Source organism: Erythrolamprus reginae, chromosome 1 (assembly GCF_031021105.1).
Source record: "Erythrolamprus reginae isolate rEryReg1 chromosome 1, rEryReg1.hap1, whole genome shotgun sequence".
Lineage (NCBI taxonomy): Eukaryota > Metazoa > Chordata > Lepidosauria > Squamata > Dipsadidae > Erythrolamprus > Erythrolamprus reginae.
In genome coordinates this window covers 346,719,933-346,744,194 of record NC_091950.1, presented here as the reverse complement: position 1 = coordinate 346,744,194, position 24,262 = coordinate 346,719,933, and the positions used below count along the sequence as shown (strand labels likewise).

At 43.6% G+C, this 24,262-nt stretch overlaps 2 protein-coding genes across 5 annotated transcripts in view; one reads left to right on the top strand and one right to left on the bottom strand.

Annotated features, from left to right (window-relative positions):
- Nucleotides 1-894, bottom strand: part of ABCC10 (ATP binding cassette subfamily C member 10) — a 41,090-nt gene extending 40,196 nt beyond the window's left edge. For both annotated transcript variants that reach the window (XM_070734177.1, XM_070734178.1), the window contains exon 1: nucleotides 390-894. The gene's annotated coding sequence lies outside the window, so the exon portion shown is untranslated. The remainder of the gene's footprint in view (nucleotides 1-389) is intronic.
- Nucleotides 895-6,195: 5,301 nt separating this feature from the next.
- Nucleotides 6,196-24,262, top strand: part of LOC139157423 (zinc finger protein 318-like) — a 31,882-nt gene continuing 13,815 nt past the window's right edge. The window contains exons 1-4 of one of the 3 annotated variants that reach the window (XM_070734175.1): nucleotides 6,196-7,683; nucleotides 9,374-9,525; nucleotides 13,119-13,725; nucleotides 18,427-19,440. In XM_070734175.1, coding sequence (XP_070590276.1) covers nucleotides 7,657-7,683; nucleotides 9,374-9,525; nucleotides 13,119-13,725; nucleotides 18,427-19,440 — 1,800 coding nt within the window. In that variant the 5' untranslated portion in view covers nucleotides 6,196-7,656. The remainder of the gene's footprint in view (nucleotides 7,684-9,373; nucleotides 9,526-13,118; nucleotides 13,726-18,426; nucleotides 19,441-24,262) is intronic. The other 2 variants (XM_070734174.1, XM_070734176.1) reach the window with 2 other exon arrangements.

Genomic DNA, 24,262 nt, shown 5'->3' with positions numbered 1-24,262 from the left:
TGTGTGTGTGTGTAGGGGGGGCAGTGGTTAGAGTGCAGCACTGCAGTCTACTTCAGCAAACTGCTACCTGTAGTTTAGCAGTTCAAATCTGACCACTGGCTCAAGGCTGACTCAGCCTCCTTTCCTTCTGAGGTGGCTAAAATGAGGACACAGATTGTTGGGGGCAATTGGCTGAGCAGTATATAAGTCTAAATGCTATTGCTAAAGAAATAAACAAAATGTAAACAAATGTAAACAGTGGGAGAAATGAAGGCTCCCAGTAATGCATAAGGACTGATGCCCAATTTGGTTTGATAGAAGCTCTTTAAGGAGTACAGTAACAGATTTCTAAGGCAGACTAGAAAGCTGGGGGAAAATACAGTACATTTAGAAAGAAAACGGTAGCAAACCTTATTGCTGTCAAGAGATCTCCATAGAGCAGCCCTTAAGCCACCAGGACCAAGGCTTCCCACCCAGTAACTATCTGCTCCATTCTCTTCCCCTGTATATCTTTCTGGAATCAGCCAAGGTCGTTCGTACAGGAGACTTAAGAGATCTGTTCATCCGTTCTGCTCATAAAACTCTTGACCACAAAAGCTTTTGCGTGTTACAAATGTTGCTGCTGTGCCCCGAAGCGAAGGGCCAGCTGTTAAAGGAGGGGTTGAGAACTTTTGAGCCACCTATCGGCAAAACTCCCACGAAGCCAAGAAGAAGGATCGAAGCCACCCGTGTCTACAAGACACTTCTCATTCACACGCCCTCCGCGATTTCGGTTTCCACGGATAGGTGGACTGAATCTGAACCGTTTCCCTTCATGCCGCCCGCTTCATTCATAAGGAAGAAAAAGCCGAGCCGGAATTCGAAAGCCGGATTTCTTTCCTTAAACCTTAAAACACAGATCTTATAAAAGCTTCATTTTGGGGAAGGCAACTTCCGGATTCCTTTTTGTTGCCATGTTTTGCTTGGGCTCTTAAGGAAAGAGCAAGCTGGTGACCGAGGAAGGGGAAATCTGGGATGTTAAAGAAGTAACATACACATACACACCTGGGACATCCTAGCATGGGTTTTAGGGAAGATTTGACAAGGGAGGCAGCCACCGTTATGATTTGATTGAGGATTGACCGGTTCAATTTTTAATCAAAGAAGTATCACCACCGACTCAGCCTTCCATCCTTCCAAGGTCGGTAAAATGAGGACCCAGATTGTTGGAGGGGCATATGCTTACTTTCTGTAAACCGCTTAGAGGGCTGTAGTATATAAATCTAAATGCTATAGCTAAATAAAAATATGTGGTTTCACATGGTTTCCTTGATAAGCCTTTTGTGCCTTGGGATCTTTATTGTCTAAGCCAGGGGTCCTCAAACTTGTCAACTTTAAGACTTGTGGACTTCAACTTCCAGCATTCTCATAGCTGGCTGGAGAATTCTGGGAGTTGAAGTCCACAAGTCTTAAAGTTGACAAGTTTGAACACCTTTGATCCAAGCCAATGCTTCCTATACTGTTGCTGGCTGTATAGGACTTAAATTTATACTTCTATGCTGAATAGGGGGTGGGAAATAAGTTAACCCATATAGTTTCAGCTCATGTTACAGCCAATCTTATGGCATCTTCCTCATAATAGTGAATTTCTTGGATAACTTTTCACTGAACAGGAAATGGTAGGTGTGTTATTCTACATTTTCTTTCCTCTATGAATGATTTTGCGCCTGATACTGTGGTAATTATTTTCCAGTAGAGCGGCCCCTGCTGTTTAGAATGATATACTTTTTCTACCAACATGACAGCAATAGCAATAGCATTGAGATTTAGTGTTTTTACAATCCTCTCTAAGCTGTTTACATAATCAGTATATTGCCCCCAACAATCTAGGTCCCCATTTATCAGACTGGATCAAATGTTCATTTACTGTACTGCATTTTCTGGATAGAGAAATACTTTTTAATTATCTTTTTTTATTAAGATTGAAGAAGTTGCAACCAAATACAGTAGTAAATTTAGGCCCTTGAAAGGAAGGCAATAGCACTTAGACTTCTTTCCAGTCCTCTCTATGCTGTTTACAGAGTCGGCATATTGCCCCCAACAATCTGGACCCTCATTTTACCCACCTGGGAAGGATGGAAGGCTGAGTCAACCTTGAGCCTGGTGAGATTTGAACTGCCAAATTGCAGGCATCCTGCAGTAATTCATTCTAACCACTGCACCAACTGGCCTCATCCTAGTATTTAATTTTGAATACTTCAACTTACAAGGTTGCCTACAAATTAATATACATTTAAATAAAAAAATAAAAAAATCTTGGAAAGGTAATTTGTGAACTGCAGGCTGTTACATAAAACCGTTTCTCATTTGCCAGGAAAACTGAGGTAAATCTTACATGAGAATGTGCTGATCTGTTATTTCTATGTCTCTTTAAACTGATCTGGGAGAGTGGACTTGGCTACTACTAAAGACTGAATATTGTATTTCTCATTCATTCATATCCGAGTATTGTTCTTCTCCTTCCCTTATTGCTGTCATTTTTTACCTGCAACTCGCTATAGATGGGCAAAACTGAACGGTTGCTGAGGTCTTGAACATATATTATTTTCAGCTTGTGCCTATACTGAAGGCAGCCTGCAACTACATTTTCGTGTTCCATTCCTAATGCAGTATTTTCCGATATGCTTTATTTCAAACTTGGTAAAGTCTGCATTCTTATAGGTCACTGGCACTCATGTAAAACCTGGATGCTTTTTGAGCAAATGTGTATGGGTGTGTCTATCTCCTACCTTTATTACTTTTGTAAATAACTTAAGATAGTGAACATATTTCTTCCTCATCTGGTTTTCCTCATAACATTTCTGTAAAGGTTGGGCCCAAAGAATGAAAGTGACTGGCCCAAAGCCATTCTGCAGCTTTCATACCCAAAGAGAAATAGAACTCACTGTCTCCCAATTTCTCACCTAGTGCCATAAAACACTAAACGGAGTCGCAAAAACATTTTTATTTCAATGGCTGTGAATTCTATTCATCCACAGCCCTAATAACTCCCAAACAATGTTAAATAGTCTGGCAATCTTTCGGAAGGCTGACAAGCACCAACCTTTATCTCTTTTGACACTCTGCCAAAGACTTAATTAGCAAGGAGCTTTTTGCAAGGTCAAACAGAAAAGTCAGAATGCAGCTGTTACTCCAACCAGAATTGAACCAAGCTGCTTCCTGCAACAAGCACATCTCTTTTATGTCTAATGGGAGGGGACAATCATCTCTAAGTCTTACTCCCAAATGGTCCTTTTCTTCCGTTACTGTTCTTGTCTTCTGGTAGTTCTGTGCATGCGCGCATTGGGAATTCACTCCTTGTTCCTCTGCTTCGGTCACGTCAGCGTCTGGAGTCAGCACAGAACTCCCAAATGGCCCGGGCCCATCTCTGGCTCCAACAGCCTTCTCCAGATTCCAGGCCTGGCCCAGGTTCCTCCTCAACCTCCTTGCTTTCTGATTCTACTGCCAGCTCTGTAGGCTGCTGGTGTGCCATAACAGGCCCTAACAACTATGCCAAACTGGTTCTATATAATTTCCTTTTGATAAATGAAGTAGAGTTCATTAATTCCAATCTGCACCTGTAATCAGAATTCAATTGATTAGAGGAAATGATAGCTAGTCAGAAAAGATACAGTGAACCATTAGAGTGTTCTCCTTTTCTTTTTACCCATGTTCACATATTATTATTATTTTCTTTTACTGGGTAAACACTCAAAGAATTGCATCAGTTTTGTCTTCTAGCAATCTAGCCAAGTGATAGGGTTATAGGTATACTAGTGTTGTTATTGTTTTTAATCAATTCACTTATGGATACCCTGAACAGGAAAGTTGCCAAATATAAGAAAGAGGGGTGGGTGTATCACTGGAAATTATGTGGGGTCAGAATTCTTTCTTTCCCAGCATTGTTGTTAGTTGCGAAGTCGTGTCAAATCCATTGCAACTCCATGGATGACGTTCCTCTAGATCAGTGGTTCTCAACCTATCTAATGTCGTGACCCCTTAATATAGTTCCTCATGTTGTGGTGACCCCCAACCATATGTCTAGCGCCATTTTCTCAACAGAGCTTTAAGCTGATTGACAGGAAGGTCAGAGGGACACCCCCAGAGTAAACGCCTGATTGGTCGGATTGTAAAAATATGTTCCAAGGCGCCAGAATAGAAGCTTTAATTCCTAACAACAAAGGGATTTTTATTTTCCTATGGTCTTAGGCGCTCCCTGTGAAATGGTCATTCGACCCCCAGAGGGGTCCTGACCCCCAGGTTGAGAACCACTGCTCTAGACCTTCTGTTCTCTACCATCCTCTGGAGTCCATTGAAGCTCATGCCTACTGCTTCAGTGACTCCATGCAGCCACTACATTCTCCATCGTCCCCTTCTTCTTTTGCCCTCAATCTTTCCCAGCATTTCTCAGAAGTAGGGGAAATTATTGATTGGAGAGTTTCAGTTAACCCTGACTGTTCAGCCAGAATATTTGACTAACATCCAGAGCAAGGCAATAGAACAGGGATCCCCAATGCCCTGTCCGTGGACCAGCACTGGTCTGTGGCATGCCAGAATCTAGGCTGCAAAAACAAGCAATCCTAAGAGGTTGCCATAGAGAGAAGGGGGTCAGACAAGAAACAATAGATGGAAGCTGACGAAAGAGAGAGATTCAACCTGGAAAGGAGAAACTTTCTGATGGTGAGAGCAATCAACCAGTGGAACAGCTTGCCTGTGGAGATTGTGAGCGCTTCAACATTTGTGACTTTCAATGGGAGTTATTTGTTATATATCTGAAATGATATAGGGACTCTTGCTTGAGCAGGGGGTTGTACAAGATGACCTGGAAGATCTCTGCCAACACAAACAAACCAACAAAAGTGAAGTCCAATCTGCAGGATGTAGGCAGAATAAAAAATCACAACTCCTCCAGTACTGAAAAATTGGGGGGTGGGGCACTGCACAAATGCAATTCAAAGTGTTGGTTATGACCTATGAAGCCTTACATGGCTTAGGACCAGATTACTTATGGTACCACCTTCCGCCTCATGTATCCCAGCGGCCGTTAGGTCCCACAGAGTTGGCAATTCCGTACTACTACTATCACTGAAGGTACTATCTAATTTAGTAATGAAGTCTTCAAGAAAACCACCAAGCTCAGAGAGCACTAAGGATGCCACAGTTGAACCCTGAGCTACAAATATTTTCTACCAGTGATAATTACTGTAACCGAGCGGAAGAGCAGGTGGTAATTTGGACAGCAATGTCTCAATTCCGCTTCAGCTCCAACCATTATAGCAGTAGGACAGTGATGGTGAACCTATGGCACGGGTGCCACAGGGAGTCATATCTGGTGGACGCAAGTCGTTGCCCTTACTCAGCTCCAACGTGCATGTGTGTGTTGGCCAACTGATTTTTGGATCACACAGAGACTCTGAGAGGGTGTATTTGGCTTCCAGAGAGTCTCCTGAGAGATGGGGGAAGGTGTTTTTACCCTCCCCTGGCTCCCAGGGAAGCCTTTGAGCCTGGAAAGAGTGAAACACAAGCCTACTGGACCCACCAGAATTTGGGAAACAGGCTGTTCCTGGCCTCCAGAGGGCCTCCGGGGGGTGGGGGAAGCTGTTTTCACCCTCCCCAGGCATTGAATTATGAGTATGGGCACTCCCGCATGTGTGATAGCGCATGTCCCGCTCTTGTGACACCTGAGGGAAAAAAGGTTCGCCATCAATGCCATAGGGAAAGTAGAAACTGCCAAAGAAATTAGAATAAGAAATAGAGAGGGGTTTTTTCCCTATTTTTTCTCTTTGTGTTGTATTTCTACACCTCTCCCCAGCAGATTCAAACAGGCTAAGATTTACCTTTCCCCGCTCTCTCTGAGATCACTCTGGATATGGAGGGGAAAAAACCCAAATACAAAGTAGGATGAGGATTAACTACCACACAAAAGCCACGGGAATTAGACCCAAAAGGAAAGAGTATCAAAGCTTGCAGTGGGAAGTTGCTTCCTCGCTTGCCAGGAACTCTTGAGCTGAACCAGTCACTCTCTGCCTTCCTTCAATAAACCGCTTTCCTGCAGGTGGCCTGTCGAGATTATATCTATCACATTTGCAGAGGGTTCACCCCACCCCCAGCCGGGAGCGCCACACTCCCTCCCTCTTCTAATCCGCTGCGCGTTCGGGTTTGAGATCTCGCGACTCCTTCTTCGAACCCTTTGTTTTCCCCGCCATCTTGAAAAGATGCGGGCAGAGAACTTCCGGGACGTTGCCGCCTGATGCGCATGCGCATTCGGCGCGAAGGTGGGTGCAGCGAGAGAGGAGGGGGAAACGGGCGAACAAGAGAGAAGAGCGCGAGGCCTCGGGCAGCCATTTCATGCCGCCGCTGACGCAGTCTCTGCAAGATGTATCGTCCCGGTTTTCGGCCGCTCCAGCATGATTTCTTCCCGCCGGACCATGATTTCTTCCCGCCGAACCATAATTTCTTCCCGCCGAACCATGATTTCTTCCCGCCGGACCATGATTTCTTCCCGCCGAACCATAATTTCTTCCCGCCGAACCATGATTTCTTGCCGCCGGACCATGATTTCTTCCCGCCGGACCAAAGAGACCACCACTTCAGGCCCCCGAGCTGGCCGGTCCGGGACTTCTACCCCCCCGATCACCGAGTCAACTCGTGGCCAGAGCCCCCGCCGTTCCCGTTCCCCGTCTGCACGGGGCCGCCACCGCTCGTCGTTCGTCTGTCGCCGCCTCGGCGTCATTCGCCCTCACCACCACCACTCGCGCCCCGGTTGTCGCCTCCGCGTCGCTCGCCCTCCCCTCGTCTCAGCAGCGGGGTACGCTCTCCGGTGGAGGGGGGGAGTCGGAGAAGTCCGAGGGGTCCGTATTGTCCGTAGAGCGGCCTCGGCACGCGCGCCCCGAGTCCCCCCTCCCCAAGGGCTCCCGGGGTCGTGTGGTAACGGTTCCTTTACCGTTTGGCTTTCAAGGCTCTTCAAGCGTTCGCCCTCGGGGAGCATCCTCGCTTTCCTTGATGTACCCAGGAAACCCGCTTCCCTCCGGCCCAGTTTGCCTAATTCTGTATTTATAGATGGCATCTATCTATTCGAAAGTAATTAGGATAGATATGTATTTTCTGCATAAAAACGAGGCACTAAGTAACTTTTTGTTTAAAAATATACAACCCCATATCATTGACCTAGAACTATAGATTCCACAATGCCATTATGCAGATAATTTTAACTTACATCAACTCATTTAGTGACTGTTGTAAAGTACAACAGCACTGAAAAATGTGACTTTATGACCACTTTTCACACTTATGACCTTTGCAGCATCCCCAAATTCTGGTTCTTGACAATTGGCATGTATGCTGATACATATGTCCTGGTGTCATCATTTGTAACCTCAGCCAGCCTCTGACTAGCAAAGTCAATGGGGTAGACAGATGCACTTAGAGAGAGCATAAGTCACTTAACAACTTCAGTGATTTGTTTAATAAATCTGGAAAAAAGTCATAAAATGGGATAAACCTTACTTAAGGACTGCCTAATGGAAATTTTGGGTTCAATTGTCATAAGTGAGGATTACCAATATGTGGTGACTGCTGTGTACAATTCCTGTATGTTAAGGATATTCCAGAATTACAACATGGATGATGTAGACACCACCTGGAGTCTTCAACTGTGGGATGATGGATGGATTGATGGGTGGGCAGGTAGGTAGGTAGAAATAAATTATACTCCCTATCAAAATGTTAAAACTCCATTGAAACTAGAAGGAAATATGTCCTCAAAGAAGAAAATGCTTTTTACACCATGCACTTTTAACCTTTGCCACCAGCAGATGTAATGACCGATGTTTTGAAAGGGTGTTGGCAGATTGATGTAGGATCAGGATTTTAATTATGGTTACAAATAATTTTTAGCTCTTGACTATCTTCAGGATGCTTTTAAATATTGTGGCTGGGAAATGTATGTTTAATTAATATCTACAGAAAGGTAAAGAATGATAGTTTTGATCAGTGATGGCGAACCTCTTTTTCCTCGGGTGCCGAAAGCATGTGCATGTGCTATTGGGCATGTACGAGTGCCTGCACCCATAATTTAATGCCTGGGGAGGGCGAAAACAGCTTTCACCACCCATCGGAAACCCTCTGGAGGCCCTTCTGGTGGGCCCAGTAGGCTTGTGATTTGCCCTCTTCAGGCTCCAAAGGCTTCCCTGGAGCCAGGGGAGGGTAAAAACGCTTTCCCCCATTCCCCCGGAGATGCTCTGGATACCGAAAACGCCCTCCTAGAGCCTCTGTGCAAGCCAAAAATCAGCTGGCCAGCACACACATGCACATTGGAGCTGAGCTAGGGCAACGGCTCGCGTGCTAGCAGATATGGCTCTGCGTGCCACCTGTAGCACCCGTGCCATAGGTTCTCCATCACTGGTTTAGATTAATCAAATTAATACTTATCTCAGTTTCAATGTTGGATATTAACACATTATGTTTGCAGTTATATTCATTTGAGATTGTTTTCACAATGAAATTTTCTGTCTCATCACTGCTACAAAAAGAAAATGGGTTACAATTTTTTTCCAGTTCTATTTTATTTGCCTGCTCCTTATTGTCCATTTACTTACCGTAACTTTGGGTACTTAAAAACATAGTACTGTACTTGACAATTGAAAACTCAACACCACCTACAAATCAGTATAATGTAACTAAAATATAGTTAATCATTGCCAATTGAAATGGTTGCTCATGAATGAAAGTCTTGAAAACTGCCTAGAATGCCTTAATATTTATAAATGGCTTATAGTACTTGAAGATACAGGTAGTCCTCGACACTGAGAAAAGTGACTTAGGACCACTTCTCACACTTATGACACTGTAGCATCCCCATGGTCACATTATTAAAATTTACACACTTGACTCGTATATATGTATTTTTTACTATTATTATGTATTTTTTGCTATTGTACTGGAATCTTATGATACCTTTTGTAACGTTCTGACAAGCTAAGTCAATGGGAAATCCAGATTCACTTAACAGCTATGTCACTAACTTAACAACTGCAGTGATTCAAGTGTGGCAAGAAAGAATAAAATGGAGCAAAATTCACTTAACAATGTCTCACTTAGCAACAGATATTTGGGGCTCAATTATGGTTGTATGTTGAGGAAAATGTGTGTATTTATTCCATAGATAATGTAAGCTTGGTTATGTATACTGCTTTTTAAACAGGGTTATTTCTAAAATTATGTACTTGTGTGTGTGTGTTTGTGTCGATATAGATAACTTAGTCCCATATTGAATCACAATAATGTTGAGTACTCCAATATAAAACCTCTGGTTGTATTTTGATTTTTTTAAATAACATAGCCTATGTGATGGAATCTCAATTTTCTCCAATTGCAGAGATGTTTCCCGAGTCAATACATCTGTTCCCCCGAAGGGCATGCACATTCCCCAGGTTGGAACTCGGGTTCTCCAGGTTGGCGTTCTAGAAGTCGACACCCTGAATCTTCAGTGGATCAGAATTTGAGGATTAGCCTGAGTGATATGGATAGGTAGGTTTCTTTCAAGACTTGCTTGTTACGGTTATGTTTCTTCATGCTTTTCCATACTTTATATAAAACACCACAGTTTTATAAGACATAATGAAAAATAACATTGGTCAAGCAATATTGAGAGAGTAGTGTACTTTCTCATAATTCCAGAATGAATATTTCATAATTCCAAAATGAATAACAGTTCATTTATGTACCATAACAAAAATAGCAATGTTAATAATACTGTAATGCAGTATGTCAATAAACATAAATATATTTAAAAATAATTTAATAAAAGAATATATGTATAGTATTATAATCAGTTGTTTGACAAAGTCCAAAAGAAAATAACATTTTTGGTATACAGTAATATCAGTATTTGGATTTTCATTAAAGATAGATTTATCCCTTTTCTGTATATGAATTAAATGACAAAAGCAAACATTCTGTGGTATGTGGTGGGACGGAGAGCACCGAGCAGTGGCTGGTTCAGGCTCTGTTTACGCAGCCATGGAGCGGAATCAGCGTGGCTAGTCCTTGCCTGCAACCTTGCTGGCCAGGATCAGGTCAGAGTCATTGCTGGCTGAGATCAGCAGGCCAGATTCTGTGAGTTGGACACGCTGTTGCCTGGGAGGAAAAGAGTGAGAGGCAGAACTGCAAGAGAGCCCATTTCTCACATTCTACTCCTAGGTGATGCCAGTGCTCATTGAATCTGGCTTGCTGATCTTGGCCGGTGAGGGTGAAAGAGAGAGGGATGAATGAACAACTTAGTGTGTGCTATCAGTTGGCTTCCAGTGCCAGAGATGGCAGGGAAGAAAAGCAGCCAGGTTGTTGTTGCCTTTCATTGGGGCACATGGAGTGACACGGGGAGCCTCTTACGTCTCTTCTCCCTACCATGCTGGGCATGGCAGGGCTTCCTGCCCCTCGCTTAACCACCCGTTCCCTTTATCAAAGGGTGTGGCAGATGGGGAGGGGTGGGGTGAGGGACTAAGGGTATTTCCAATTCTCGGACTGACTGGCTTCTTCCCTGTAGCCTTTCAGCATCGACAATCAAAAACGAGCCCCAGCCACCACCACCCAGGTGCCCTTGCTTTCTCCAAGCCTTTCTTTCCCTACCGGTATTTGATTTCCAGCTCCATTGTGTTTCTTGCTGTTTTGTGCAGGGAAACAAGTTTGTGGAACTACCGTAAAATAAAGTTCAATCAATTAATAGGTTGATAGGTTTTCCTTTTTTAATTAAATTAAATGGTTGTTTTAATGTAATATTAATTATTAATTAATTAATTGGACTCATATTATTGTTTTGTTTCTTGTATATGGTGTGAGCCGCCCTGAGTCCTCGTAGAGGGGCGCCATACAAATCCAATTAAATAAATGAATAAAATAATTCTGAACTTCTGATTTGCCTGTTTGGCTTCAGTGAAGACTTTGTGCCGACGTGGGGATGGAGGTGATTGTGCACTTGCCCAGGGGCAGTGCGAGGATGCACAAGAGGAAGGGGGGGCATGTGCACGCATGCTAGCACTCCCACACACCCACACCTTTTTGGCTTGCGAACAAAAAAAGGTTCGCCATCACTGGTTTAACGTTTCAATTTACTCAAAAGCAAAATGGTGGAGATGCTTCATGTTTCTACCTCCTGGGTGCTCTCTACCATTCCCAACTTATCTTTGTCTTTTCTGTGTGCAGATGTGCAAATAAAGCATTGGGCTTCTGTTATGTTCTATTTTTATTTTCCAAAAATGAAAATATTTTTAAATTTAATAAATAAATATTCATTTATTTCATTTCATTTATTTTTTATTTCATTTCATAATTTTCTAAGTACAAAACAACAGATTGTAAATACCATTCACTCTAATAGCATCTATGTAGTTTAAATGAACTGAAAATATTTCTGCATTTTGACCAATGAGCAAAATTATTTGTTGGTCGAAGTCGTTCTTCATTTTAATCAACAATATTATTATGAAATTTCTTGTTTTTATAGAAACATAGAAGATTGACAGTAGAAAAACACCTCATGTTTGTAGGTGAGCTCTCCAGAACTGAACATAGTATTCCAAATGTGGTCTCACCAGCGCTCTATGTAGCGGAATCACAATCTCCCTCTTCCTGCTTGTTATACCTCTAGCTATGCAGCCAAACATTCTACTTGCTTTTCCTACTGTCTGACTGCACTGTTCACCCATTTTGAGACTGTCAGAAATCACTACGCCTAAATCCTTCTCTTCTGAAGTTTTTGCTAACACAGAAATGCCAATACAATACAATAGGAGAAGGGCGGCATAAAAATCTAATAAATAAATAAATACTCAGATTGAGGATTCCTTTTCCCCAAGTGCATTATTTTACATTTGCAAACATTAAACTACAGTTTCCATTGCTTTGACCATTTATCTAGTAAAGCTAAATCATTTACCATAATACAGACGCCTCCAGGAATATCAATCCTATTGCACACTTTAGAGTCATCGGCAAATAGGTAAACCTTCCCTACCAAATCTTTCCCTATGTCACTCACAAACATATTTTAAAAAATCATGTGGATACTTTCCTAAGAACTAAGCATTAGGAGCAAATATGGAATTGAAACCATTGTGTTTTTTTACCTTGCTAAGATGAAGAGAAAAATGAGGAAGTACTCCTTTAATGGATTTTCTGTCTCATGGTGAAGTTCGGTAACTAAATTTTACTAAACTTGCAGGTGCAAAACTTTATGTAGAAAATAGATTACAGTTTAACAGAATTCAAACCTCCTGTTTTTGTAAATAATGTATGGGCTGTGTTTCATTTGCAGATAGTTTTTAGTATTAGAAATTTGTATATAAAAGAATTCCTATGGTGGTGTGCTGGTGAGACCACATTTAGAATACTGTGTTCAGTTCTGGAGACCTCACCTACAAAAAGATATTGATAAAATTGAATGGGTCCAAAGATGGATTACAAAAATGTTGGAAGGTCTTAAGCATAGAACGTATCAGGAAAGACTTAATGAACTAAATCTGTATAGTCTGGAGGACAGAAGGAAAAGGGAGGACATGATCGAAAAATTTAAATATGTTAAAGGGTTAAATAAGGTTCAGGAGGGAAGTGTTTTTAATAGGAAAGTGAACTCAAGAACAAGGGGACACAATCTGAAGTTAGTTGGGGGAAAGATCAAAAGCAACATGAGAAAATATTATTTTACTGAAAGAGTAGTAGATCCTTGGAAGAAACTTCCAGCAGACACGGTTGGTAAATCCACAGTAACTGAATTTAAACATGCCTGGGATAAACATTTATCCATCCTAAGATAAAAATACAGGAAATAGTATAAGGGCAGATTAGATGGACCATGAGGTCTTTTTCTGCCGTCAGTCTTCTATGTTTCTATGTTTCTAGGGTGTGTTTTCGAACAGAACAGCAGGGTTAATTGATAACAAAATACCTTGGTTTGTGACAGGAAATGAACCTGTTGCAAAAGTTATAAAACCTTTGGAAATGACTGCATTTAGGTTGAAAGGAAAAATAATGATTATACGTAATCAGATTGCTTTTCAATATTTCTGTTCAACTAACACTATTCAAATTTCTGAATGAAGTTATAATTTGTGTATCTTTCTAATCAGGGATGATTTGGCTGATGGACCAATATGTAGCAGAAGCCTTTTACGTCATCAGAGCCTTGAGAGATATCCTTCTCATCAGGAAAATCAGGCTGGTCCTTTCAATAGGAGACATGATGAGGACCATCACAATAGGGATGTCTTTCTCCATCAATCAGACTATAGCATGAACTATGAGGATAAACCAAGAGAAAATGATAGGGAAGGTGAACTACATAGAAGATCCTTTTATGCATTGGATGATAGAGGGCAGGAGCCAAAACGACCTCGATATGACAGAAATGACAGATTACTTCATATGAACATGGAACCACAGGGTTTCTTGTCAGGAACACAAAAGTACCATGAACGAAGTTTTAGTAGAAGTCCAAGTCCAACGTATCTCAATGAAGATTTTCGTGAACTTGAAAGTGTTAGAAGGAAAAGAAAAGAAGAGGAAATGAACAGAAACCTGAGTGGGGAACTGTCTGGCAATACCTATGTGATGACTGGTTCAACTAATCAAAGGGAATCGTCTGAACCTCAGTACCTTTATAGACCTGATGAGGCACCAGCAATGTCCAAAACATCTGTTTTGAAGAAACATGTGGATGATCATCATTCTGTACAGGTTTGAAACCACTCCACTCCATTTTTGTTACTATTCTAATTTTTTAAAAATATCTTTAATGCTTAATTTCAGCTGTGTTAGTTTTTGGATATATTTCTCTCAAATGCCATTGAAAATTGTTGAATTAGTATAAATCCTTTATAAGTATCAGCTTGATTTCATTTGATCTAAATGAGGACTTTACTTGTTTTAAAATTCAGGGCACCAGTCTGTAAATCTTTAAGCAACTATAGTCATCCTAGAGAAGCATTTTTAAAGTTAGTGATACACAGTGAACTTAATTTTAAAATTAAAGAATATAATATTTTTAATGGCTACATGTTCAGTTTAAGTATGCTTGGGGATATTGGGGAAATGCCTTTGTTAGCCTTACAAAATTCACAGGAAAAAATAGGTGAGCTTTTAAGACTCCTTGTTTACAAAAAGGTTGAATGGGGAAAAATACCCATGTAAATTTTTACTGAACTCCTGCAACATGAAAAGTGAGATCTCTTGCCACTCATACTCTCCAAACATATGTTTAAAGATGCACATTTGCTAAACCGAAAACATTTTTAACATGATGATAGAAGTATATATATTAATAGATTTATCAAATTAATTAATTAATATGCCACCAAACTCTTGAAGGATTCTGGGCGGCTTATAACAAACCCCCCTCATCATTTGTGTGTTAAGTCATTTCCTAAATGGATTGAATAGTGGATTGGTCTTTTCAATTACTCTAAGAATCAAACTTTTTGATTCTTACAAAAAATGCATTTTCCCAAAGGTTTGACAAGGATTCTACTGCTTCCTATTTTACTCTTCCTCTATCCTGTTTGTTTTGGCAAGGTAAGCCCTTTCTAATCACTACAATAATGACAGAAGGAGCAACCACTGTTAGTCGTCCCCCCCTCCGAAATTTTTTCACCCTCAGCAATCCTTCCAGCTACAGCAACACTGGAACTGTCAAACTTCTGATGCCATATCTGTTTTCAAAAGTAGTAATTTTGAGGGCTCTCATCTCTTCAAGGAATTCTCAGATTTAGAACTTGGTCTTCAAGGAAGAACCTTTGTGTAATAATGTCTGTTCTCTTCCCAAATCCAGTGTTCATTCTAAATACTGTATCAGTTTCTGTCTTTCACAAAAGTCAGGAGCTGTGATTAACCATCTTTTTGACCCAGACCTGAAGAAGACCTCCTGGAGGAGGAATGACTTTTTGAACGTATGAGGAACTACTAGGATCCAGGGTGGATTTAAATCATGATTAAAATCACTAGTAAAAAGGCTTGATTTAAATCAAGGGTTGGGTTGGCTTCTCTAGATCCCATCGGTCAAACAAGGCTGACTGGTGGGACCGTGAGGCAGGGCCTTCTCTGGTGGCTCCAGCTCTCTGGAAACATCTATCCCCAGAGACCAGTACCACCCCCATCCTCCTAACCTTCCGGAAAACATGAAAGACCATTCTCCTAACCTTCCGGTGAAAACCTGGGACCGTTGAATAAGACCATCCAGTCCCGGGCAAAAAGAAATGAATGTTTTGAATGACTGTCTTATTTTTTGAGTTTTAAATGTTCTCACATTGTTTTTACCTGCTGTACGCCGCCCAAAGTCCAAAAGGAGTTAGGCAGCTTATAAATTTAATAAATTAAATTAAATATCCATAAATTCATACTCAAAGTTTCTGGATAATTTCTGGGTTACAATACAGGTCTGGAAGACAACCTAAGAGAATAGAAAAGTTTCTATTCAACATTTTCTTCCTTTTCTTCACCACGATCTAACTATTTTAGGGTATCCTGTAAGACTAAAGCAAATCAGTACAGTATCTTTTCCCCTAATTTTCTCCTTCTACTACAGTACATCTTCCACAGCCTTGACACACTTATCTGAAGGCCAATATAAATAACTAATCAATTCACCACTTAAGCCTGATTAAGTTTATCTAACTTTATTTTACCAACTTGATTAAGTTTATCTTACTTTATGTTACAATTGAAATCAAGCTCAGACAGTACCAAAGACTCCTGATCTTAAACCAAAGCTACATATATTCTTCTTTATTGATAGAAAGCTACATATATTCTTCTTTATTGATAGAAAGCCCATCTCTGTATTTTCAGAATATCAACAGAAGAAACTTCCAACATCCAGTTAGTTAAAAAAATATCCAGGGATAAAGTGAAAAAGAAAGAAAAGAGAAAGAAAAAAGGGAAGCAGGTCAGAAAACAAATCCTTACCCAAGGAAACATAAATACAGGAAGGCCACTTTCCCTCTCTCCACTGTAGAAAATGCACCTTCACAGTAAATCCAGTATTACATTTCAGACAGTGAAGAAAGGCAGCCTATATGATTATGAATGTTTTAAATTATTTTAAGGATTTTTAGAGTTTTTAATTATATTGATTGGATTAGATGTATTACTATGTTTTTATATATGCTGTGAGCCGCCCTGAGTCCTCGGAGAGGGGCGGCAATTAATCAATCAAGGGACATACCAAAATACTTTCACTGCAGGAGCATACAGAATGCAAGCAGACACAAACTATTATTATCATTATTATTATTATTATTATTATTATCATTATCATTATCATTATCATTATCATTATTATTACTATTATTATTTATTAGATTTGTATGCTGCCCTCCTTTGAAAACTCGGGGCAGCTCACAGAGTAAATATAAAAACACAGCATACAGTACAAATCTAATACATTTTTAAAAAACTATAGCTAAAAACTCGATGTATTACTCAATCAAACGATACAATCACACCATGTACCACAATTATTAATCAGGGCCGGCAGATTTAATTGCCCCAGGCCTGGCGACATATATGAGTCTTAAAAACTCTTGCGGAAGACAAGGAGGGTGGGGGCAGTACGAATCTCTGGGGGGAGCTGATTCCAGAGGGTGGGGTCCCCCACAGAGAAGACTCTTCCCCTAGGCCCCGCCAAATGACATTGTCTGCTTGAGGGGACCTGGAAGGCCAAATCTGTGGGATCTAACCGGCCGCTGGGATTTATGTGGCAGAAGGCGGTCCCGTAAGTAATCTGGTCCAATGTCATGTAGGGCTTTGTAGATCATTACCAACACTTTGAATTGTGCCCAGAAACCAAATCGGCAACTAGTGCAGTCCCCGGAGTGTTAGAGAGACATGGGTATATATCTAGGAGGACCCATGACCGCTTTCACAGCTACATTTTGCCCGTTTTGAAGTTTCCGAACACTCTTCAAACGTATCCTGTGAAAACTTATCCTCTGAAAGATACATTTACCAAAGGAAGACATTTCAATATTCAGTTTGCAGTGTCTTGGGAAACCGAAGACCATGTGCATGATTCTGCTTGGAAGCAGTCCGCGGAGAGGGGCGGCATACAAATCTAAATAATAAATAAATAAATAAATAAGCCACCAGTAGAGAATACAGATGAGCCTACTGCTTTCCTAATGACCCCCTCAAAACAGCAACACACTGACACTCCTAAGCCAAAGTCTTCAGAGAGGGGCGGCATATAAATGCAATAAATAAATAAATAAATAAATAAATAAAGTCACATACAGACACCTATATGGATATGGTTGAGACAGAAATATTGCAACTCAATAGACTCTTAAAATGACACAAAGCAGTAATCCAATGCTGTTGGAAAACAGATCTCAGCAGGGTGGATAAAAATTGATTTTTTAAAAAAATAAAAAAATAGATGTTTTATTTAAATCAGATTTTTTAAAATTTAAATCAGATTTTTTATTTTTATCAAATTTATTTTAATAAAATATTTTTAGAGTAAAAATCTATCTAAAGATAGTTTTCTATTTAAGATACCGTATATGAATAATTAGTTATATAGCACGAGGCTGTATATTCTGCAATATGGGGACTGTCATTGAGTCAACAGCGGGTCAGAGGAGGTGCTTCAGAAAAGAAATGAAAGAAATACCTCTTTAAAAATTATGATTTTAATCGAGTTGATTTAAATGGGTCCTCCCTAGGAATCTCCTGCGAGGAAACAGGGCTGAAAAAGGCGGAGAGAAGTCTCGGTGGGGCCTCCCTAGGAATCTCGTGTGAGGAAACAGGGCTGAAAAAAGCGGAGAGAAGTCTCAGTGGGGCCCCTCTAGGAAGCTCCTGGGGGGAAATAGGGCCTCCGCCCTGCCTGTGGTTTCCCCAACCGCGCACATTATTTGCTTTTACATTGATTCCTATGGGAAAAATTGCTTATTCTTCCAAAGTTTTCTGGTTAAGAACCTGTGACGGAACAAATTAAGTTCGTAGGTAGAGGTAACACTGTATATCTCAATGTGTCATAATTTGTTATAGGTTAATCAGTTTGATTCCCTTTCATGACTCCACGTTAGATATCTTGCGAATGGTTAATTTCTTGGAAGTTTTCTTCCCCATTCCCCTGAGAATGAGTGAGGGGGGCGGGCTGGGTGAGGCCAGGCCAATCAGTAGTGTTATTTACTAATTCTCCAAACTGCACATAATTGCTGCCACCAATTCTATAGAACCTGTTCAAATCTGCCGAATTGCACCCCTGCCATTACTGCTATGGGTTTTTCAGTCTCATTTTCTTCTTTTTATAATTTCCTGTTTGGGTTTTAAACTATTGATTATAATCCAACTATATGAAGATGTTGTCTTATGAAATGGACTATTTGATTACATTAATTATGGAATGCAGTAACAAATTATGATTTATTTCTTTTTCAGCCTGAAGACTTTTCTAGCAGTTCTTCCTCTATTAAAGAGCCCCCACTTCTTTCAAATCATTCTTCTTTCCCCGAGCATAGTAGACTTGCCCTCATCTCATTGGAGGTAGACAATTTCCTCAAACAATTCAACAAAGGTGCAGATGCAGAGTCTACCAGTAAGGAAACTCAAGGCAGCCAGGATGGAAGTGGCTTTTCACATATTCGTGATGACAATGATTGTAATACCAGCTCTCCATCTACTCAAAAACTACGACTGAGTGATGGAAAGGAATCTGTAAGCCAAAAAGTAGGTTTTCCACTTCCTTCGTCTGTAAAACCAGAATCAATGGATGAATCCGGACCACAGTATGAGAAGATTTATAATTTCCTTAAGACAATTGGTCTTGACATTGGGGTGGCCGAAATAGGTAAACTTGCAGCTCATACTCTGGAGCGTCTTCATGGAAAAAAGTCATCTCGTTCACCTGATCGTTATTCAGGAGCTTCTTCTAAACCAGAAATGTGGGAGAAGAGTCGTAATTGCAGTAAAATTTATTCTCCAGAATCAAATCAGAAGCATTCTATTTCACCCACGGCTTCTTATCCATTATCTAAAGTGATCTCCCCTGTTACAGAATCTGAGCACAATATGAGCAAAATGGTACGACGAGATAATCCACAAAACTATCCTCCTCCCACAATGGCCCCTCCTGGCTATGATCCGTATGGACAACGCATGGCCAATGCAGCTTCAGGCTGCCCCATGTACGCTCAGCAGACTGACCCTGGGCTTACAGATATGCATGGGCGTGTCCCACTAACGGTGACACCAAATCCAACACGGCCCAATTTTTTTGAGACAGTTTCCACAGCCAAAGGAACTTCTGATATGAAAAGAGATGGCTCTGGGCTTGTACAAATCCCCACAGTAGCTCCTTATTCAAAATTACATCCTCCGTTCTCTCAACCTTCACTAAGAAGTTCTAAAGAAAGAATAGCTGATGAACAAAGTGAAGCTTCTAGGAAACAAAAGGTGGGTATTTTTTAAATATATAAATGTGCATTATATATATATACACGCGCGCACAAACACACACACACACACACACATGTCCGGGAGGAGGTTCGTAAGGTGAAAGGTTCGTAAGATGAAACAATGTTTTCCATAGGAATCAATGGAAAACCGATTAATGCTTGCAATCCCAAAATTCACCCCTTTCTCCATTGCATCTGGAAGGAGAGTCCAACATGGGTATTACTCCAATCCTATTGGTAGAGACTGAGTTAGAAATTTACATATAATTGAGCACCGCCCCCTCTGCTCTCCCCATGAGCCAGTTTTAAAAACTCAGTCAATGAGTAGAGACACACTGAGTTGTAGCTTAAGGTTTTAATAATGTACAAAATAGAAAATAAATTGTGAATAAGTTGTTGTTGTTTTTTCTTTACCGTTTTAATCCCTGTGCTTTGTTTTTCAGGACATAAAGCTGCAAGAGGATTCAGACGGTCTGGGGTCTCTGCCCTCAGCGGGCACCACCCCCAACGAACCTCCTCAGGGGTATGGCTTTCCCCCAGAGGGAGCACCCCGCAGAGGAGCATCCAGCCTGGGGGTCCCTGGCCTCCGAGGCCATACCGGGGCTGTCAGCCGAAGGTGGGGGGGTCCGCCCCCCCCACTGGGAGGCTTGAAGCCGGCTCAAAATTGCCGACTCAGAGAGAAGGAGCCGAGCGCCTCACAGCTGATGGCAGCGAGCCGCTAAAAGGACAGCCGCCGCCGCGGCAGCCCCCGAAACCGCCGATGCAGCGGAGCCGGACGGAGAGCCAGGATGGCAAGGAGCCGGCCGCCCCAGGTCCGGACTGAGCGGCCCCAAGGCCGGGGGAGACCCAGGCAATAGCCCACGAAGCCGCGGAGGCTGGGCGCAGCCATGTTGGGGCTAAATTGGGCGGCAAGCGCCGATTTGGCGCGAGATCGGCTGGCGGCTGGCCAATTAGGCGCGAAAGGGCTGGGACGCCCTAATGCGCACGCGCAAATCCCGGGCGACCGTGGGCGCCATTTTTTCTGCCGAATTGTGCTGACGAGGTGGGCCTGAGAAGCTGCCGGAGGTCAGAAAGCACAGAAAGCGTGATTTAAATTGCCTGACAGCCGTGAGTAATATGGAGGACACTCAAGGGAAGGAGGTCCCGAGCTCTCCCGCAACATCTAAGGAGAGGGATAAGGGGAAGCCGAAGGAAAAGGCAAAATCCCATTCATCTGCCTCCTCCTCCTCCATTAAGGAAGCTGAAAAGCGCATTAAAGCGCTGGAAAAGAAGCTTGAGGCGGCATTGCAGGCATCCCCAGCGGGGCTCCCTTTGGGACAGAGGCATTCTTCAGAACCCCTATCACCAGCCACCTTCGGGCCTACAGGGGTGACATCAGCAGGTGACTGGTCCCCAGACCGACAAGGCCTGCCCCTGCCCCAGAGCATGCCTTCCCCCAGCACATCATGGGCTAGACCAAGCTCAGCAGGCCATGTTGGAGGGAGCTACCAGGGGCCAGCAGCCACATTCACCCCCACTGCAGCGGGCTTGCGATCCCAGCCGGGGGCGTGGCAGAATCTGCCTCCAGATCTACAAGACCTCATAGTAAATGCTTACTCACAAAATGTGGCACCGGAGGCCCAACCGTACGGGAGGCCCCCCCAACAAACGATGGGTTCATGGTCGGCACCGCCCCCCTCGGGTTTGGGGTCCTTGTTGGAGGAACAGGAGCAGTTTGAGGACAGCGATCCGGAATTTGGCTTTTCAGAAGATGAAAATGTTCCTGAGCAGCCACCTTCGATTGGCCTGTTTAAACCGGCGTTGTTTAGAACCTTGCTATCCAAAGCCAAGCAGGTAATGAACTTGCCGGGCGCTGCTAAAGCAGCGGAGGCCGCTGAGTCAGAACAAGCCTCGGCCTCGCTCCTGGATGAACCCCAACCCGAGTCCGACCATTTTCCCGCTTCAGGCATATTCGTAAAGGGCATAAAGAGACCGTGGCAGCAGCCAGCAGCGGCACAGGGCCCTTCCAACATCGAGAGAAAATTCTACACCTTTGATGAAGAGGTGGAAAAACTGCTGGAATTCCCGCCAATTGACCAGCCGGTCGTGACGCTTGTCTCCAGCGCCTTAGTCCCCTCTGAGACGGGGGAAAGCCTCAAACCGGAGGAGAGGAAAGCGGAGACACTACTGCGCAAGGCGCACCTGATGTCCGGCTGGGGATTCAGGGCGGCAGCAGCCGCGTCATTTATCAACAGAGCTTCTCTAATGTGGATCAAAGAGATGCAAGCTCGACTGGGACCCGAAGACGGGCGTCTCCGCCAGGACTTAAGTAAATTATTGGCGGCAACCGAGTTTTCGGCAGATGCTACCCTCCACGCGGCTAAATTTTCCACAAGGAGCATGGCAACCACGTTGTCATCACGCCGGCTTTTGTGGCTGAGGAACTGGCAGGCCGACCTTAAGTCTAAGTGGCGCCTCGCCTCCGGCCCCTTCCAGGGCTCCACCCTTTTTGGAGATCTGCTGGAAAAGGTCCTAGTGGAGGACAAGGATAAGAGGAAGGTCCTCCCTAGAGCCAACAGACGGCCGGACAGAAGGTTCACACCGTATTCACGGCGCCAGTCCTTTCGATGGGACTCCAACACGGCCTCTAACCAGGGCCAACGCTCCTATTCCCAAGGCCAGTACAATCAGCAGGCCTATAGGAGCGACCGCGGCGCCTTCCAGGACAGGCAGAGAGGATATCATCAGTCCAGGAGACCCTTTCGGGGAAATACTTCGAGGGGGTTCAAACGCACGAAGTGACTCAGCCACACTTCAACCCCTAGGAGGAAAACTGCAGGACTTTGGCAGAGCCTGGCAGGCAACCTCCTCCGACCAATGGGCTCTGGCTACAGTCACACAAGGACTCAGGCTGGAGTTTGTGCAGCCACCGCCAAGCCGCTTCTTACACTGCCCACTCATAAAGGACATTCAAAAGAAACTACAACTGCGCAAGGAGATCACCCACTTACTAGACATTCGAGCGATAGAAGCGGTCCCGCAGCCGGAGGAGGGCAAGGGGTTCTACTCCATGATTTTCATCGTGCCCAAATCATCAGGAGGCTGCAGGTTGATTCTCAACCTGAAGCAACTGAACCTATTTATAAAATACCGAAGGTTCAGGATGCACTCGCTGCAGACCATTCTAGCGTCCATCAGAAAGCGGGACACGCTAACATCCATAGACCTCAAGGAGGCCTACTTGCATGTCCCAATACATCCGGATCACCGCAGATTCCTGCGATTTTGCACCGAGGGACGGCACTTCCAATACAGAGCCATGCCGTTCGGCCTGTCATCGGCCCCTCGAACGTTTACCAAGCTCTTGGACGTGTTGACCGCCAGCCTACGGGCTCGATCCATCAGACTTATGGCCTACCTGGACGATATACTCATTTTGTCCAGGTCCAGAATAACGGCAGAGAGAGATCTTATCGAGACACTGCGTACACTAGAACTCCACGGATTCACAGTCAATGTGGAGAAAAGCCAATTGACACCTACTACCAAGCTCCTACACTTGGGAGCGATTATAGATACTCAGGAAGGCACTGTGTCACTATCACAGGAGAGACAGGACAATATCAAACAATTGATAGCCAGTGTCCAACGGGGCCCAGTACAGCTTTCCTTGCTGTCCAAGCTGCTAGGAACCCTAGTATCCGCAATTGGCATCGTTCCATGGGCCAGATTCCATATCAGGACATTGCAATGGTTCCTTTTACCGGTTCAGAGAACCAAGGAGAGTCATTCTCACAAACGGGTTCATTTGCCCCGGAAGGTCAAGGACTCCCTGAAATGGTGGACATCGACAGCAATCAGCAGGGGATCTCCATTCCAGACAGGGGACCAGATAATCCTAACAACCGATGCCAGTCTTACCGGATGGGGTGCCCATGTCGGAGCTCACATGGCCCAGGGACTGTGGACGACAGAGGACCTTACATCGGGCAACATAAACTTCCTGGAATTAAGAGCGGTATTCTTGGCTCTACAGACATTTACACCTCTGGTTCAACATCAGCACGTGTTAGTGCTTACGGACAACGTGGCGACCAGGGCCCACCTGAATCATCAGGGGGGCACGAGGTCACAGCGTCTCATGGAAGAGACGGAGGCTCTCTTCATGTGGGCCGAACAACATCTACGGTCCCTAACAGCAGAGCACATTGCGGGCGTCAGCAATACGCAAGCGGACTGGCTGAGTCGGTCCACCTTGGACCAGTCAGAGTGGAGGTTGGACCCAAACCTTTTTCAACAAATAGTACAACGGTTTGGCCTTCCGCTGGTGGATCTATTCGCCAGCTCCCAGAACACCCAGCTTCCAAGGTTCTACTCTCGATTTCCACAGCCAGGAGCGGAGGGGATCAACGCCCTCCGGACATACTGGCCGCCGGGACTGCTGTACGCGTTCCCGCCAACAAATCTGATACCACGAGTGGTGGACAAACTCCTGCGAGAGAGGGCGGAGGTGTTGCTAGTAGCCCCTCATTGGCCTCGGCGGCCATGGTTCTCCGACCTGGTGGCACTGTCGGTGTCACCGCCATGGAGGATCCCGGACTGCCTGATATCACTCAGCCAAGGGGAACTTCAACATCCCGACCCCCAGTGGCTTCAACTGACCGTTTGGCATTTGAACGGGTCAGGCTACAAGGATTGAAACTACCAGAGAAGGTCATTGAGACAATGCAGGCTGCAAGACGTCCATCTACTTCACGGATCTATCAATCGACATGGGCGGCCTTTTGCAGTTTCTGCGACAAAAGGAACCTCAATATTGAGCAGGCTTCGGTCATTACAGT